General features: G+C 37.1%; 1 protein-coding gene across 1 annotated transcript; it reads right to left on the minus strand.

The window, feature by feature from the left end:
- Positions 1–17,391: 17,391 nt before the first annotated feature.
- Positions 17,392–19,749, minus strand: LOC145065011 (B3 domain-containing protein Os01g0234100-like). Its single transcript, XM_079012352.1, has 7 exons — positions 19,350–19,749; positions 19,144–19,197; positions 18,958–18,992; positions 18,703–18,862; positions 18,395–18,601; positions 18,230–18,314; positions 17,392–18,155 (listed from the first exon to the last, which is right to left on the minus strand). Exons 1-7 carry the CDS (start codon positions 19,404–19,406, stop codon positions 17,512–17,514), a joined length of 1,242 nt encoding a protein of 413 aa, XP_078868478.1. The 5' UTR covers positions 19,407–19,749; the 3' UTR covers positions 17,392–17,511.
- Positions 19,750–20,264: the final 515 nt, after the last annotated feature.

Consider the following 20,264-nt stretch of genomic DNA (forward strand, 5'->3'; position numbering starts at 1 on the left):
TACTACTATCTTGTTCAATTTATTTTTTGTCATGGAGGTGCCCACAAAAGCCATAATGGCTGGACACTACCGGTAACCGTCCATCGTGGACTTGCAAACATTTTTCGCCACAAGTCACGTTTGACTTTTTTAAAGTACATTATTTGTAAAAGTCAACCTTCAAATTGCAGCTCTATCTGTTGGGCTCTATTGCCATTGTCTTTTCATGGTTAACCAATATCGGCTATGTCACAGTTATTTTTTTTATTTTTTTTTATTATTATTTTTTTTTGTCAATTCTCGACCCTATCATGCTCCTAGTCCTTGGAATCTACTGTTAGCTCCCTTCTCATATGCCCTTTTTTCTTTAATTTTGAGCACGGAATTGGTAAAAATTGAAGTGCAGTGCCTTTGTAAGATCGTATTTAGGGTTAACAGCCTTTATTTTGGACATACCATCGGTCGAACTTCTTCTTTGGCTGATTAAAATAGGATAAATAGCACAAAAGACACTAAGGTTCCGTTTAATAATTTATGTCTGGAAAAGTGTTGTATGGTAAAGTGTTGTCTGAGAAAGTTTTCTGACTGGAAAAGAAACCATGTTGTTTGATTGTATATCTTATTGACTGTGCTGAATGATGAAAAAAAGTAATAATTCAATAAAAAATAAATTTTAAAAAAAAGTTATTGAAAAAAAACAATAATCTAATAAAGAAAGAAAGAGGTGGAGTTTGGTGTATAATTGTCTTTCCAGCCCATTCAGCCAGAAATATATGATTTTGGGGCTTTCTGGGAAAGACATATCTTACCGGGAAAGATCCCTTCTTTTGTGCAAATCAAACAGTCTTTCCGGTCCATTCAGCCAGAAAGATCTGTTTGGACCTGGAAATATGTGTATCAAACGGGGCCTAAGTTTACACCAAAATTCTAAATTGATATTGTTTTTTTGTCTCAAATTTAACACTTGTTTTCCAAATTTTTACAATTCTAACCACTTGACCGGCCAACCCGGTTACCTACTGACGTGGAATGATGACGTGTCTATTTTGATGACATAAGATGCTGACGTGTCAAAACTAAATTTTTTTTTTCACAAAAAACACTAAGTTTTCATTTTTTTCGATTTTGACACTAAGTTTTTTTTTTTTCCAGTTTTGATACTCTATTTTTTTGTTCCAAATCAAACATCATTTTTTCCAATGTTGTTCAATGTTTACCATTTCCCATCTGAAACCATATAAATATTTTTTTAATACATTTGAAACCGTATAATTTTTTTTTCATTTAAAAACCATATTGTTGAATAAATACAATATTATTTTTTCTTTTTACATTCAAACCATAATTTTATGTATAAATATGCATTAGTTATATAATGAGAACCAAAATAATCATAAGCTTCGAATAAGATCAACAAAATTTATCATTTATCCCTTATGAAATATTATTTATTTTATTTTTTGTTGTAGATTTTACATATATTTTTATTCACAGTTAAATAATTTTATTAGGTATATACTGATATCTAATGTTTGTTTGAAACATTGAAGAAGATGTGAGAAATATCACAAAATACCAAAATTTAATGAGAATACTAAAATAGATGTAATAATGACGATATTTATCCTTCATAAAATACTTTTGAAAAAAATGAGCTAAAAGATATGATTTAATGAGAGCCACACCATGAGATTCAAGATGCTCATAATAATATTACGAATAAGATATGAGATGTAAGATTCCACGAGTTGCAAACTTGACATCTGAGCTTTGATCGACTAAATGCCTCCAAACCTCCAAACTCATTTTAAAGTTGTGTATTTAATATAAAATATAGTTTTTATATAACTAATACATATTTATACATAACATTATGGTTTAAATGTTAAAAAAAAAAACTTGTATTTTTACAAAACTATGGTTTTTAAATGAAAAAAAAATGTAATTAGAGGGTTTAAAATGTATTAAAAAAATATTTATCTGGTTTCAAATGAAAAATGGTAAACATTGAACAAAATTGGAAAAAATAATGTTGATTTGGAACAAAAAAATAGAGTGTCAAAATTGAAAAAAAAAAAGTGAAAACTTAATGTTTTTTGTGGAAAAAAAAATCAATTTTGACATGTCAGCATGTCACTTTATCAAAACTGACACGTTATCATGCACGTTAGCAGGTAACCGGGTTGACCAGTCAAGTAGTCAGAAACTCAGAATTGTAAAAAATTGGAAAACACGGTGTCAAATTTGAGACAAAAAAAAACCCACAGTGTCAAATTAGAATTTTAATGTAAACTTAATGTCTTTTATGCTATTTACCCATTAAAATATGCAAGCACTTAAAACCGAAAATACTTTCCATATTTCTTTAATGAATCAACAACACATAACAAGACCACTTTCTTTTTGGAATTAAATTTTTTGAATCATTTACAATGATGTAAATGCCGTTCACAGTTACCGTCCAATTAGCGGTCATTAATATAAACCATCCACTCAAATCATCATCATAAGAATTTACTAATCTTGTATTAAGGTATAGGGACAATAGCACGAAAGTCTTTGTATTTATATATTTTTAATGGATTTATTCTAACATCAATATTTTACCATTAGAATCTAGTGACGAATGTAGAATATAAAACTATGTGGTTCTCTAACTAGGTGAAACCGATAAAAATAGAAGAGAACAATATTTGTTGCGGATCGGGTCATTTACTTTGGAATGTTTAAACATGTAATAGTTATATTAAAGTTCTTATAATTGTACCACGCATGGTCTTATGCCTTGAAATTGTAACATCCAAAAATTTAAGGCCGAAAATTTCATTTTTAATATAAGAAAACCTTTAATATCTTTGTTCCAGACATTGAAAATATTTCAATTAAAACAAATATCAGAGTCTAATCCCAAAGATCACATAATGCGAAATAACATGGGTGAATGCGTTGCGATCGTCCCAAGCCCCTATTTCTTGAAAACTGAAGATACCTGAAACCAAAACTGTACACCGTAACCACGAAACTTAGTGAGTTCCCCAATTACCACATACCATACATATCAACTAGGCCATACATGTCATAAATATTGTGAGCCATACATATCAAACACATCCATAATCAAGTAAGATGCTATGTGCCAAACATAGTCTTTCCATTATGCCACGGGCCGCACGTGGTCTTTCTTGCCAAGCCTAGGGCCACCCCCTCGGTCTTACAGACAAGTGCCAAGAGCCACCTCCTGGTCTTCCATGCAAGCATCACAAAGACAACTAGCATACATACTACTCTACTTAGCTAATCAGCATACAGTGTGCCAAGAGCCACCTCCTGGTCTTTCATACATATTGCCTAGGGCTAACCCCCGGGTCTTCCTACCATACATAATAACATGCTGTGTGCCAGGAGCCTACCCTGGTCTTCCATGCATAATGCCTAGGGCTAACCCCCATGTCTTCCTATCATACATAAACAAAATGGGTCGGCATTGGTGCCTTAGACCCATACAAACAGTGAGGAGACTCACCTCACAAGCTGGATGATACACTTCTGACTGCTACTGGAAATTCCCTGACTGCTGATCCTTCGGCTCCCCGAACTATCAATACCAAAATAACACTTAGACCGTACAAATGATCATCCTTAGGGTAAAATGACCATTTTACCCCTAGTCCAACATGGTCTAGCTCTAAGGCCCAAAACCATAATATAAAAGACCCAAACCATAAAATCCATAGAAGCCCATTAGTGGCCCAATTTCCAATTAGGCCCAAACCCCTCTCATGGGCCTTAGCCAAAAGCCCAATAATTCTTCTTTGGTCCAATGTTCAATTCCAGATGGCCCACTAAGGACCAAAGTAGTCAAGTCCAAAGAATGGCCCAAACCGAGGCCCATTAGTGCGAAACCCACTCTAACTGAGTACGTGGGGCGTACTCAGCTGTATGTAGGGCGTACTGGGCTTGTGACCTATACACTGCGCGTACCAGCTTGTACACCCAACGTACTCCCCTGCTAACCTCTTTCTTCTATTAAGCACTTAATGCTTCAAGTCAATGGTCCAAAACCCCAGATCTGATTCCCATGGATGACTTAAAACGTAAAGTTGGCAACTTAACTTACATAATGACTTAATGGGAGTCCAGAGCTCAAAAGAGCTTAATGAAAGGTCTTAACAATTTCATGAGTCCATTTGAACCATAAAGATTGCATTTTTATGGCTCTACGTGCTTCTAAGAGCTCAAAAGGACGACTCTTTTACTCTGAAACTAACAAGATACAAGAAACCCCAACAATGGAGTCAAATTAACCCATAAAACACCCCAACATTCTAACTAAGCATTTCATGGTCAAGTTTGAAGCTTCATACCTCAAATGAGTCAGAAATGGTGCTAATCTCCTGGATCTACAAGCTCCCTTTGAATCCTTGCTCCTTCTTCAAACTTCTTCCTTTTCCAAAACACCAAAGCAACACCAAAATGCTCTCAAAAGGGTTACCAACTCACAAGAACACACCAATGTGGTTTAGGGTTTTGAAAAAGGCTTAAGGTACAGTGGAGGCTGAAAGGATGAAGTGCCTTGGGTCTTAAGTTGCTTAAATAATACATAATTAGGGTTTGAAGGTCCTGGGCACTACGTTGGGCGTAATTCCAGTACGGTGGACGTACTGCCCGAGCCTCCCGCGTCCAATTTCCATCTCTACGCTGGGCGTACTCACGCATTTATCACCTTCCATGCAAGGTCTGAAATGCAAGTTTTTCCATCTAGGGACTACTTTTGTCAACAACTTTAAAGTACTATAACTTCTTCGTTCTAAGTCCGTTTCCGACGAACTTTATATCCACGAAAAGGTGGCAAGAATCCCTATGCTCCTAGCCACACCCCTAAGCCTAAAACCTTCCGGATAAAACCCGAGACCCATAAAAGACCGAATCGCCCCTACCCTTTGGCTTCCGGGACCACAACCGTGTACTTTCAAAACGGGGTGTTACAGAAATATTTGGAAAATTATATCATTACTAATACTTTCTAAAACATTATTCTCAATATATGACATAAATTATCACTCATATATCACCCATTTTGTTACGTATATTAGTCTTTAATCTTTATCAGCTTCATTACTGAAAATGCACATTCTACACCAATATTGCAACAGAGCATTTAAAACTTATGAAAGATCAATGCAAGTTACAACCAGTCCTAGAATTTTTACAAAGTAGGTTTTAAAAAATTTTCTATAAAAAAAACTAAATAAATTTAAAATTTTAGATGGTTCATACTATGAGACCAACTTCCTATGTCTTAGATTTACCCTTGTCAAATCCCCAAACTCCCAAACTGTAGATACTTTTATTAAAAATGTCATTAGCCTATTACCATCCGCTCAAAATGGCATTTGTTTTCCATTAAAATTTTAAACCTTGGATGTTTATATTAAAAATGGTATTTAGCCTATTACCACTATATCAATTGGTTAAACTATGTTTACATGATGATGACACAAATTTTTGGTTGATGTAAAGGCTTTGGCCTTCTATGTGGGAAGTGGGATTTCAAATCTTGGCAACTCATTTTTCAAATTTAACCACAACCATATTAACCACGTATTGAATCCCCCTTTCCACGCACCAACATGTTTAGCGTCAAGGGGTACATCATTTTACTTTCCAACATGAAATATTTTTCAAATCCCTCCGGAATCCCAACCCCGAATATCACCCATATCCCAACCCTAACTGTTACCCATATTGTCACCCCTATCCCAACCCCAAATGTCACTCATAACATCACCCCTAATGCAAACACAAGATGAAGAAGATGTGGTGGTACTTGAAACACAACTGGAAGCGAAAACCCAACCAAAGGGAAGGGGAAAGAAAAATTTGGGCAAAAAAATGGAAAGCAGACTTGAATGGTCCTGCTCCTTCTAGAAAGTGACTTTAAAAGAAGATGAGGTGTTGGAAATTTTCTACATTGTAACACTCGTGTTCCTAATGGGTTCGGAGTAGGGCTTATAGGAATCAAAAGCATGACTTTTAGGAAAATTCATGTGTCACAATGTGCCCAAGAGGAGGAGGTCATGTTGTGACCAACCAAATGAAGGATCATGTATATGGAGGATTGTCATGACGTGACACATAGATGGTCACGACGTAACAAGGGTTGCAGCCTAAGCCCATGATCTTGTAGGGTTTCCTTCGTATTTAAATCCCATAAACTCGATTTTAGGATTCATTATCAGCCTCTATCATCCTCAAACCCATAAAACTATAATCCTATCCTCTCCTTGTGATTCCTGGCTCATTTTGGTGCTTTTGGTAGCTTGAAGAAGAAGGATTGTTCTAGAGTGTTGATCCAACAAGGAAGCTTCATTATCATCATCTTGTTCTCATTCTGGACCTTTTTAAGTGTCCAAGATTCAACCTTTATGCTTCTAGGTTGCTAGTTCTAAGTCCTTGTCCCTTTATCTTCAAGTTTGAGCAAATTGATGTGTTGAGATTCCATAAAGTTGGCAACTATATTGATTCTTGAAGCCTTTTGAGTAACATTTGGTTCAGATATGGGATTTTGTTGTGCTTTGGGTTCATTACATGAGTTTGGAGTCATTTTATTGGCCTTTGCTTTAGATTGGATTGAGGACATGTATGGGGTACGCATGTCCATAAAGTTGTCATTTTTATAGAACTTTGGGGGTTCCTTTAAGCTTCTGGAAAAGTTAGAATCGGAGGCGTAATGGATTAAGGGCTCAAACCATTAGGTGGTTGTTTTAGACTGTGGTTACGACATGACCATAGAGAGGTCACGACGTGACCAAGGAGGAAGTCACAACAATTTTGGCCTGTGATGTTCACGATGTGACTAAGGAGGGTTCACGTCATGATGCTTGCTGAGTAGGTTGTCCGTGACCGAGTTGGATGAGTTGGAGCACGACGATTTGGAATTAGGTTGAGTGTGCTCTCACATCATGACCAAGGGATGGTCACGATATGAGGCTCAATGGTTGACAATGTTGGTTGTTGACTTTGACTTTGACCGTTGACTTTTGGTATGGGTTGACTTTTGGTCAAATTTCTATTTTTGAAAGGAAGACTTAGGGTTTGCCTTGTGTGGATTATTAGGAGATGTTAGCACCCATCATTTGGCTGTGAGAGTTGTTATTTGTGGTCGACATGGCATCAGGTTGAGTTTTAGCCGAATTTGTGAGTCAGGTGAGTCTTGTCACTATACCATGTAGGAAGACAAAATGATGGCCCCTGGAAATTGTATGAAAGACCTGAATATGGCTCCCAAAAATTTGTATGCAAGACCAGGGTCTGGACTCTGACAGTTATATATAGGATGCTAGTTGTCTTTGTGATGCTTGCATGGAAGACTAGGAGGTGGCTCTTGGCACTTGTTTGTAAGACCTGGGTTTTGGCCCCCGACCTGGCAAGGAAAGACCATGATGTGGATCATGGCATGATAGTGATTGTAAAACTATGGATGGCACATAACATTCGCTATCCTGTATGGTATATGGAATTTTGGGGAACTCACTAAGCTTTGTGCGTACGGTTTGTGGTTTAACATTTTTCAGGTACTTTCGGTTCCAAAGGGAAGGGGCCGACTTGACTGCACCGCATCCCCTGATGGTTTTTCCACACTGGATGTTATTGCTTTACTCTCATGGTTGAAAATACATTTTTACTTTTATTGGTTTTAGAACAGATGGTTGTTTGGATTTGATGGTTTAAAAATGAAAATTTTATTAGTATTTATGGGACGTTACAAGTTTGTATTCGGACATAATCTCAGGTGTGTCTAAACTCAAATTGAGGAATTAGTAATCTTTTTGAAAAGAAAAATAAGTGATCCCCATAATACCAATACATTTTATGTTATATGTTTTGCATGCTAGAAGTTAGAATAAGGATATGTTCAGGGTTACATGCTAGAATGCCTATTAGGAACTATGCCTTTAAGAAGGATGCATGTTGATGTTTTGTGGCATGTATAGTGTTACTACTCGAATGCTACTTGCTTTGTGATTTGTAGGAATCATATTGATGTCAGTTAATTGTTACATGAATAGGTTAAGTTACATACTACAAAGGTTAGATAATCTTAAAATGATTGATTTGACCCTATTGTACAACTCTTGTTTGAGTACAATTGTTGTAGGGTTAAGTTTCTTAGTCGAAGGATTATTTAAGCTTTTGTTACATGTAATTGTATTCATGAAATGGTTAGCTTACATTGGTAAGGGTCCTTCAGCAGTTAATGGTAGGGTGAGGTGGGAATTCTAAAAGAGCCTAGGAAGTACTTTAGTATGACTGGTGTGTTGCTTAGCGGATTTTTGGAATGTCAGTATGAGAAGATGACTTAGAGGATTCATGATGATTCTTTAAGAAAGTACAGATAGGTGTGGAGGGTAGTATTGGGCCCGTACTACTGAAAGCACAAGATCTACTCGAATTGAAGAAAGCCACGAGGATTCTAAGAAGCCTGTATGTAACACCGTAAATTTCAAAATAATTTTTCACATAATATAAAAACATATTCATTTAATTTTCATAAAAACATCAATGTTTGAAACTCCAATCCATGACATATAAAGAATCCCAAGATCACATAACATAAAAATCCCATGTGTGTGTACTGATCAAGCCGGCGCCTTCCCACGGTCATCTCTAGTACCTGAAACAAATAACACCAACACTGTAAGCACAAAGCTTAGTGAGTTCCCCAAAATACCACACATAACACATATTAGCCACTCAAGGCTATAACTCTGTGGGTCCGTAGACCCTACTCTGTAAACCCTCTGGTTCTAATCTCTGTGAACCTTCCGGTTCCAACTCTATAAACATGCACAACATAAATCACATAGAAATAATGCAGTACAACACATAACATACATATAGCATACAAATACTCTGTCACATAACTCTAATTACCTACTCAAGGTAAAGTATAGTGAGAAGACTCACCTCGCGTATCTCGATAACTCGCAAATCCCGGAAATCACTCGCGCTCGATCCCCCGAGCTATAATCCTCCTATAACACAATATATCTCTAATAACACTTTCACAACTAAGGGTGACTACCCCTATCAAGTCAACACTTGTCAACTATGGTCAACGGTCAACGGTAAACTTTGACTGGACTCGGCGAGTGCACTAGAGCGACTCGGCGAGTCTATACGTGTTCACTGACTCCCTAGGATTCTCTCTTGACACGTTGAGTACTTCCCTGACTCGACGAGTTCCACGTGGCATGAATCACGGGGCCACCACGACTCAACTCGTTGAGTCTCAAGAACAACTCGGCGAGTTCTAGCTTGACTCAGTCCACCCGTCAACCCTCTCTGACTCTCCCTGACTCACTGAGTCAATCCCTTAACTTGGCAAGACCACTCGCTGAGTGGTTATGGACAATCTTCATGCTACTCGCCGAGTCTGTTCTTCGGACTCGGCGAGTCTATGCCATGCATAAACTCAAACTCACTCCTGAGGTCAGATCCGTTCCAATAACTCATAGATCCAGTCCTTCCAAGCACATACATCACGTAAAGTTACAATCTTGGTGCTCATGCAAAGGTCCAAAGGCCTTATTTGATGATATGGTCTCTAGAATGCTATTCTAAGCTCATGGCCTCCATTAACACTCATAAACCTTGAGGGAAAAGGGTCTCTGGACCTCTTTGGGTCCAGATCTAAAGCACCAACACAAGAAGAGGCCAATTACTCCATGGATCATTCCACAAAGAAACCCTAACTCTAAGATTTACACCAAGGACTAAGAAAGGAACGAATGGTTACCTCAAATGAAGTCTCTGAGCTCAGAAATCACTGGATTAGCACCTTCTTTGGTCTCCTCTTGCCTTGATCCTCTTCTATATGCAAAAACACCCACAAATAGTCAAGGATCTTCCTCTTCTCTCTCACAAGACGCTCAAAGACTCTTTAGGGTTCTCTCTGGGGTTGGTGGCCGCAAATGACGGCCATAAGCCCCTTTAAATAGGTCTCATACCCTGTAAATTAGGGTTTCATTAAACAGCATGGACTCGCCGAGTCCGGACGCGAACCCGTGCCCAAACCGCGATCATACTCGGCGAGTTTGGGCTCCAACTCGCCGAGTCTCCTCACAAATCACCAAAATTATGAGAATAAATAATACATGGGAATCCGGGCTGTTACACTGTAGAATGAGGAATTCATTGGGTATGTTCTGATTATTGTATGGTTTCTTTTCAGTATGGTAACGAGCACTCTTGGAGGAGGTTCAAGTTCAGGTTTAGGATATGGCGCTCCTCCGATTGATGAGAGGATTCGCAAGTTCGTTTCATCTAAGATCACTTGTGGTATTATGGATGCGACTAATGTGATATTTGGTACCATCAATGAGGAGATCATGGGCTTTTCGTGCAGAGATTGTGCCTGGTCAGATTAGGACACGAACTCTCTCTTTTCAGGACTTCAATGATTGTGGAGCCCCATAGTTCTTCGGGAAGAAGGACCTTATTGCTAGTAGGCGGTGGATTGCTGACATGGAGAATGATCAACGGACTTGTTTCTTCTATGAAGGATTAAAGGTGGGATATTCATCTTTTCTTTTGAGGGATAGAGCCCGCGACTGGTAGGAGGAGGTTAGTCACTCATTGGGAGCTGAGGCCGTGGCGGCCATGTCTTGGACTAATTTTGTGAAGAGATTCGGGGCAAAGTCTGCACCGGACATTAAGGTGCAACAGTTAGCGAGGTAGTGTCAAGACCTTCGCTAGACGACAAAGACTGTGGAAGAGATCACCGCCAATTTCAGGGAGATGGCTTTGCTAGTTCCTCAGTATGTTGCGAATGAGGAGATGAATAAGGCGAGGTATCATGATATGTTATGGGATGATATACGGGAGTTTGCAAGCATGTATAGTTGCATGAACTTGGAGGATATGATTGCCAGAGCATGGTAACAAGAGATATATTTGGAGCTTCTGAAGAGGTGGAAGTTGTTTCATACCCAGGCAGCGGAGGGCTTAGCGAAGAAGCCCAAGACGTTTGATTTGTGAGTTAACGACCAAAAAAGTTGGGGCCAATGTGGGAAACCGCACGATGGGGTTTTTTCAATCTAGAGATATGGGCTTCTACAAGTGTAGCAGGTTTGGTCATATTAGTAGGGTTTATCCGTAGGGGTCGAGTCTGATTTGTTTTAACTACAACCAAGTGGGCCACAAGCAGGCCGACTGTCTGTGGTTTTCAGGAGAGCAGTGAGGACACCTTCTCCAGCTACACTAAGGATTACTGGTGGTCGTAAGGACAAGGAGGAGGTTCCAGTGGTAAAGATTTGAGCATTTCAGCTATAGGTCAAGGAGGACCGAGTTCCGTCATGGAATGTTGCTGGTATGTATCATATTTTGTTCCTTCATGCGTTTATTATTTATGTTTTGTATGTGTGAGATGCCATTTTCTGACTATTTAAGTATCCACCTAGAATCGTAGTTTCTTTATGATTGTCTGGATATTATTATTGTGGGATTGTTATATGCCATTTTGCATACCGAGGGTCATGGTTAGAGGGTATTTGAATGAGTCGGTTTTAGACTTCGACATGGGAGACGATAGCCAGTGGTAGAGTGAGCCCTAAGAAGAGAAGAATTGGGTGTTATGCTTGGAGGATCGGCTGCTGGGCCGATTTGACGGTTTCGGTGCATTGAGTCTGAGGAAAATGTAGCATGAGCATGTTGGATTTGAATGCAGGATTCATATGAATCGTTTGTAGTTGTGAGCAATGAAGGATTGGTTGAATCATTGGTGTAATGTTAGTTTCTTCCAAATTCACACCTTCAGGGCGTGGTTGTTGCATGTTTGTGTGGGTGTTTCTCTATAATAAGTGGGTCATCAGAATGTTTATCTATCTATTTTTTATAACATGGTTAAAATTTTGTCGTCATCTGTTGAAGTCGCTTGAAGATTGTGAAGTTGTACCAAGTGAAAGGTGCTTGGATATATCAAGTTTTTGTTGAGATAGTGGGGTGTATTTATCCGAATTTTGGGATGTGTGTACGCTAGGTTAAATTTTCATGAACTTTTAATTCTTGCAAGCTCAAGTTGGTGGCAATCTTGAGTAATGAAATTGTAGATGCCTTGGAAATTCAAATGGTAAAAAGGTTGATAGGGTATAGATGATTACAAGTGGGGGAAAGTCGATTAGTGTAAATAGGAATACCTTTAAGTGCAAGTCAACTTGAAGTTTCCTAACCAAGGTCAAGTGGATATATAATTTTGGTTGTTGTTTGAGCCAAGACTTGGGGAAAGGATAAGGTTTAGTGGTCATTTGTAATAAGTGAAGCAAGTTCGGGGGCTCATGTTATCTCATTCGAGGATGTAAGCAATGATAGAGGCACATTTTGGATTTGGGGTTAAGTTCAGGTTGAGGGTTGTGTTAGGACCTCTCTGCCTGTTCTTTTCTGATGAAGGCTTTTATAACACCCTGACATCAAGTATTTTCTTTTTTTGACCTAAAAGACAAATTTACTACAAGATTGGTCCTTACGCCATGTGTATATGGGGTGTATGTTGGGCGTAGCCCGTTTAAGAGAGTTGCACATGCATGTGAGTATGTTGGGCGTACTCATGAGTACGTTGGGCGTACGTGATAAATGAGCAAACCCTAGTTCTTAGGGTTTGGTCACTATTTGAACATCCTTATCTCCTCAAAACCATTTCCCTCATTAGCCTCCATCTCCAAAATCGTCCTTTGCAAACCCTAGTTCATTGAGTGTGATTTTGAGTTGGATAAGAGTGTATTTTGGTGCTTGTTAAGGAGGACGGAGGTGGTAGATTATTTTGGAAGCTCAAGGCAAATTATATCCAAAAGTATTTCACCCTCAAGCATCCCTTGAAGCTAAAAAGCTTGGAACTTGATGAATATTATCTTTGGATCTTGCTAGTTCATAAGTTTTATGCCTTTTGGTCCTATAGTCTTGGTGTTCATGGGTATGGTTTACTCTAAACCATAAGAGTTATCCTTTCAGAAATTTTTAGTTTCTAAGAACCATAAAAATGTAATCTTGTTCCTTTTATCCATTTTATGCAAGAGTTTTAATGTTTTGGTTAAATATTAAGTTAGGGTTTTAGCTTTTGGTCCACTTCTAGCCATGGAAATTCATAAAGGTGGAAACTTTATGAATTAGAATGATATTCTGGTTCTTGATCTGAGTTTAGATGTGAGGTATTTAAGGAATAAGCACTTATTAAGGACGAATGGGTCCAGACGGCGTACACTGGGCGTACCAAGAGGTACGCTGCATGTACAAAGTTGATACCCCATGGATTTGAAGCATCCTGACTACGCCTATCATAGTAACTGAGTACGTGGGGCATAATTAGTCTGCTTTGACTTTCCTTGACTTTTTTACTTTGACCTTTGACCAGGGTTTGACCAAGTTTGACTTACGGGGATTTTGGGTATTTTGAGTGGTAGTTTGAGTTTAAGGCCCTGTTATTTATGTAGGTAATCAGTAGAGGCAGTATTCAGAGCCGTGATTTGTTCAACTATCTTTTCAGACTGTGAGGTGAGTTTCCTCGTTGTACTTGGAGGTCAAAGACATCAATACCAGCGTAGTAGGTTGTGTATCATGGTTAGTATGTTGCTATATTTTCGTGATTTGTTAAGATATGCATGATTATCTGTTGTTGTTATATGTTTTATTTGTTACATATGTTGATATAATGCGGTTGGATTGAGGTAATACTGCTTTGTTCGGAAGTCAACAAATCCGAGAGCAAGCCAGGCATAAGATGCGGGACAGACAAGGGAAAGCCAGACTTATATTGTGGGATCGAGAGCAATCCAAACATGTGTTGTAGGCTGGAAAGGCAACCCAGAATCATGTTGTGGGCTTAGGGGTAATCTAGTATGATGACTGTCGATCTAGTATGCATGTTGTTATGTGTGGTGGTAATTTGGGAGAACTCACTAAGCTTTGGTCTATGGTTTATGTGTTATGTTTCAGGTACTTCTGATGATTGTAGCAAAGCAAAGGCGTGATTGTATACATCCTTTGGTGACATGTTTTGGAGATTTATGATACATTGATTTTGGGATATTTGTGTTTGATACTTGGTTTCTTATGACTTGGGTTATTGATTGAAATAATGGTTTTACCTTAATTGAAAAACAAAAAATTTATCATGATTTTTGGGACGTTACTATTTGGTATCATAGCCCTGGTTTGAGCGAATTGGATGAGCATTCGTGTGAATCCAGACTCAAACTACGGACCTGTAAAAGTTTTTAAAAGAATTTTCAAAATACTTTTCAAAATAGTTTTTTTAAGTTGTTTTCAAAATGGTTTTCAAGGGTAACCAAAAAAGGATGAGATGTGTACGATCAATCATAGCAAGAACGTATACCCCAAGATACCCACATTGTTATTTTCAAAGTGGAATTAATCCATCTTTTGACATCTCATGCATCCTTCTAAAGTTGACATGACCTAATCTTACATGCCAAAGCATAGATTTATCAACATTAGAAGCAGAAGATACAAATGCTAAATTTTCAATAGGTAATAATTTGTCAACAAGATTTAAACGAAACATTCTATTATTTAAATATCCAAAGCCAATAAACATTCCACCCTTAGACAAAACAAACTTATCCGACTCAATAACTTGTTTAAAGCCAGCTGAATTCAAACAAAACATCAAATAACTTAATTGTCTTTCCATAAGTAAATTCAAGACACACTACACCTAAACCACAAATAGGAATAAAAGAATTGTCTCCCATTTTCAGCACCAACCCATCTTCAAGCAGAGTTAATGTTTCAAACATCTGTTTATCCTTGCATACATGGTTTATTGCTCCGTAATCGATCCACCAAGCAACATCATCATCCTAGACATAGAATTATTCAGGGATAAATGAAACATAATAAAAATAATTTTGATTTGAATTATCAAAGTTAGTAAAAAACTGACCTCCTTTAACTTGGGCCGAAGACCCGTTCACTTTCCCATTGGCTCCGCTGTTTCCAGCACCATTGTTGCCCAAATTCACATGACAATAACACTTGCAATGCCCAATTTGATTACACCTCCAACAAACCAGGTCCTTTCTATTTTTGTTGGAGTTTCTTGGGACATGTTCCTACTTACGTTTTCCATGTCCTTTTTGGTTCTGGTTTCTTGGTTTGTTTTCAACCATATGAACCGAGGGTTGTCCAGGTTCAACTTTTCCTTTGGGTTTTTCAGATTTGTCACTTTCCTTCGCACGAAGAGATTCTTCAATACGAATGTGACTAGCAAGTTGAACCAATGACAGTTCCTCCTTTTGATGTTTCAAGTTGTGTTTGATGTCTTTCCAGGATGGTGGCAGTTTGTCAATGATGGTTGACACATCAATGGATTCATCCATATTCATACAGTGCAATTTAAACTGATCGTATATGCCAAGGAGTTCATTGAATTGTTCAGTAACATACCTTGAGTCGTCCATCTTATAATTGTTAAAGTCACTACCCAGAAACTTCTTGCTAGAAGCATCCTCGGTGATATACTTCAACTCAAGGGTGTCCCACAACTCCTTAGCACACAAGGCTTCACTATGGATATCAAATAAAGCATCAGACATACCGTTCAGAATGTGACCTTTGCAGATGTAGTCATCGTTGTCCCACTTTTGTCTCCTTCTTATATCTTCAATAGTCTCCACAACACCTTCCTCTGGCTCCGCTGCTCTTGTTGTAGTCAGCATGTATGCTGCTTTCAGAGTAGTCAGCATGAAGTGCATCTTCATCTTCTAACGCCTGAAGCCGACACCTTCGAACTTCTCCAGTTTGGCAAACTTGGTAGTCATCTCACGGATTGAGTCATCCATCTCCAGGAACAGATAATTTCAATTTGATTGTAGGGAAGTTTAGGGTTTGTAGTGGAGATCTGGATACTAGCTTGGATCGTGATATCACTTTCCGAACTGATATTTCTACCCTATGCCTGAGTTACAAGAAATTCAGCCTAGGATAATCCAAGTGGACACTTACGATTCTAGGCACAGAAATCGTCAGCCAATATGCTAGAGGATTCTGTGAAAGTATGATGAAAAAATGAGAGTTTAAGATCGTATCTCACTTCTAAAAAGAAGAGTCGTTTATATAATAACCAGTTCCTTTGGTAACAAGTCAGGATAATCCGGATTTTAATGAGGATTTAAGGTTACCAAAACTAACGAGTTTTATTAGTTTTACCATAATCACCCTCAAGAATCATAATAACTCACTATGTACCCATATGTAAAATTCAGAAAGGTTTTGGGGTGCTGCCCCAAACCCCGCAGGACCCCAGCCAGGGGCTCTGCCCCTTGGACCCCGCTAGGGGCGCTGCCCTAGACCCCGCCAAAGGGGCGCTGCCCCCGGACCCCCGATTAGTCATCGAACCGGCTACTAATTTGATCTTATACATGCGTGCACTCCGCACCAACCCATACACGTATTACAAAACAAATTAAGAAGCCCCTTAGCTCACATGCTAATTCAGTTACATAAAATGACATGGTGACACTAAAATCACCAACACTTTAGACTTCTTGTGACAATTTATGAAATTGTCTTATATATATATATATATATATATATATATATATATATATATATATATATATATATATATATATATATATACTCCCTCCGTCCCAAAATTATAGTCCATTTTTCCTTTTTGGTTTTTCCCAAAATAATAGTCCACTTCTAAAAATAAATTACATTTTTACCAAAATACCCCCCTCATTAGTACTTAACCAACTAAGCATTAAATGCAAAGTAAGGAAAAAATTGTCATTTTATTATATAAAGTTAGTGGTAATTAATGTTTTTTTTAATCTGTGTGTTTTTTGTCTGTGGACAATAATATTGGGACGGAGGGAATATATATATATATATATATATATATATATATATATATATATATATATATATATATATATATATATATATATAATTTTGAATCGACTAATGCAAATAGCAAATAGTTTTGTTAACTGGTTGTTCTCCGTTCTTAATTGAATTTTAGGCTTTCTTTCTCCGTTCTTAATTGTTAATTGGTATACAATTTCATTAGACTTAGATAATAATGTTTATAAGATTATTCAAGTTAGATCAAGTTGAATTACTTAGTGGGAATATAAACCAACTTTTTACAATAACCGCAAAACATGGATCTTTTGCAAAAGGCCCAAAACTCTTTGCGCAAGGGCCTTGCAAATGTGCACAAATATGTGTTTTTCGAGACTAGGTAATACCATAATCCGTATTCTTCTAACTTTTGTTTTCGTCACAAAATATCCATAAATCTTGACATATATAAAATAGCTTTCCAAAAATAAGATTCTCACTTCCTCTCATTTCTATAGGTTGTTTGGCGTCATTTAGCAAGAGAATGAATTCCAATAAAGAGAGTCACGGTTGAAAATGATGTTTTTGTAATATACAAATGACCTACATAATACAAAAAGACATTGCCTTTTCTTCAAAAACATGACAAAAGTTCATAACCTAAAAACATCACCAAGGTGCATTAGCCTCTTTACAAAACACCAATTCAAGCTTCTCACCTTTCATCTTCAAACTTTCAATCTCAAAATCAAGATTCTTGATCACTTCTTTCACCCTCAAAAGCTTTTCATTAAAAACCCTAAATTCCTCTTTAGCTTTCATTTGTTCATTCCTCTTCACTTCCAAAACCTCACTTGATTCAAACAATAACCCGACAAGTTTCCCAATTCGCCCTCTCAAAAAACCAACTTTCATACCCACTTCTTCAAATGCCTTCAAAGTTTTATCCCATGTTTCAAAATCATCACGTGAAGTAGTCACTTTACACGCTTTAATAGCATCAGAAACAGTAACAGTTTCAAGAATTATTCCAACTGCCAGTTTCACATTCAAACCTTTTAGTAAGTTTTCATGAAGATACATGTTTTGACTACAACATAAATCATAGTATTTGATTTGAAAATGCTTTGGAATTTCAGAATCTATGACTAAATCATCCACCACAATATTGAAATCTTTGATGCTTTTAATGTTCTTGAATTCAACAACAGATTGTGAGAATCTTAACCCTTCAGTGGCTTCTGATTGGTTAAACACCACCAAACTTTTGTCTTGATCCATATCTTCTTCATCTCTTTCTCTTTCAATTTGAGCTTTATTAAGAAAAAAGAAAAGATAAGCTTTGACCATGGTTGACTTGAGAAAATGTGTAGAGAAAGAAACTTACATAAATTCATGCCACAAGGAACTAAATTTAGAAGGCCAAGAGCTCCATCGATTTCATTTAGACCATTTACCCTTGCAATATATACCTAAAACGGATGAATTTGATAAATTAAAAGCTTTAGATAAAGAAAGTTAATGCATTCACTTGATCATTGTAATTGTATACCTTAAATTTCCAATTTTTAATCAATTGGAAAACAAGAGCATCTCCTTCAAGCAATTTATGAGAAATGGAGAATCCTCTCCATCCAGCACTCAATCCAAACTTGTGAACAAGATACTTTGTGCTGAATTCTTGATCATCTTCATCCACCAACACAACTGTTTCATCATGTTTTGGCATATGGACATCACAGAATTTCTTGGGAAAACCCTGGAAAAAAGAAAGGGAGTTTCATTTTTGTGTTCTTGTGTCGATGTGTAGCCCAAATAAGATACACACAGTGATAAAACGACTGTGTTTTGATCACTTACAAGCCAAAAGCCACCAGTAACATGTGATGGAAGCATCGGTTTAACAAAACTAGGAAACTCAGATGGGAGGCTTGCTTGGACTTCTTTAGCTCGCTCCATAGCAGCGGATTTGGATTGAGAATTAGGAGGTTGGGTCAAATGGGCTGACTTCGGGTCATAGCTTTATGTGTTTGCAGAATGGATCGAATGTATAGTGAGAAATAGTAGCTGAATGAGTTAACTTAATTGAAGAGTATTTGTGGAATATGAACTAACCTTACTGATAAGTTCTGTTGAAGATCGAAACTCACCTGCAAAAAGAAGTAATCAGGCAACTATTCACGAGGTAGACGGATTTCAATTTTCAACCCCAGTTTTCAGAATGCACGAAGGGTGTTCGCTGAAATGACTGATAGATAGAAGATAAAGAAAGAAAAAAGAAAAGGGTCTCACAGTCTTCACCTTTTGCTTAGCCTTTTTCTGTAAAGCCTTTTTCTTAATCTCCATTGCCTTTTTCTGTTTCCATTACAAACATAAGCACTTGAGCAAATAAATGCAAGAGATTGAAAGAGAAAAGAAGTAGAAATTTAATATGATCGGGGTATATCAACATTGTGGTAAATACCTTAAAACCCAAATTAGGTTACAAATTTTAGAGAGATATATACCTTGGACGAAGTCAGAGGGCTTGTGTTAGTGTGTTTAGACTGGGGAGCAATCGCCATTAAGTTGTTCTTGAAGCACAACAAAACAGGCGGAAACGAATAGAAAGAGGTGGATTAAAAGGAACAAAACTTTGTCATTCGATTTGAAAAAGAAGGAAGGGAATGCAAATGGAAAGTTGTTGAAGGGTTTTGAAAAGGTGAGAAGTGATGGGGTTTTGGTGTTGTCAGAGCATTTTACGCACACTGTCTTGGGAGATGAAGCGTTGATTTTGGAGCCAAAATTTGAACAAGGATAATCCCTTCAAAACTGTTCACAAATGAATTTTTTTTAGAGTGAATTACACTTTTGTTCCTTTTGGTTAGAATATATTTGCAAGTTTAGTCCAAGTTTTAGAAAATTGATATTGTTGGTCTTCATGGTTTTAGAATTTATAGAGGTTGGTTCTTTTGCCGGGATAATATCATAAAAATCCTTAAGTTTGACAGAAAATGTCGGTTTTACCCTTCGACAGATTTTTTGTTCGTTTATACCGTAAATTTGTCATTTTTTTGTTGGTTTTGCCCTTGTTACCTGCAATAGCAGGTTTCCAGGTTATTATGAATTATTTTTTTGCGAAAAAACCCCTAAGTTTACAAATATTTTGCAAAAAAACTCTTAAGTCTATAAACATATAAAGTATAAATATATATTCAAAATTTGATAAAACTAAATAGTTTTCTACTGAAACATATTTTTAGCTTTACATACAGTAACTTTTATATTTGTTTGATATAAACTTTTTATATTTAAATTTTAAAAAAGTTACCTAGTTTTAACAAAATTTGCATATATTTCTTAATTAATACTTCAACTTTTCAAAACAAAATTAAAAAACATTTTTTTTGTTAATAATTAATTATGCAAAAATAGTTAATATT

The sequence above is a fragment of the Lactuca serriola genome, chromosome 7 (assembly GCF_051521515.1).
Source record: "Lactuca serriola cultivar US96UC23 chromosome 7, Lser_US96UC23_V15, whole genome shotgun sequence".
Lineage (NCBI taxonomy): Eukaryota > Viridiplantae > Streptophyta > Magnoliopsida > Asterales > Asteraceae > Lactuca > Lactuca serriola.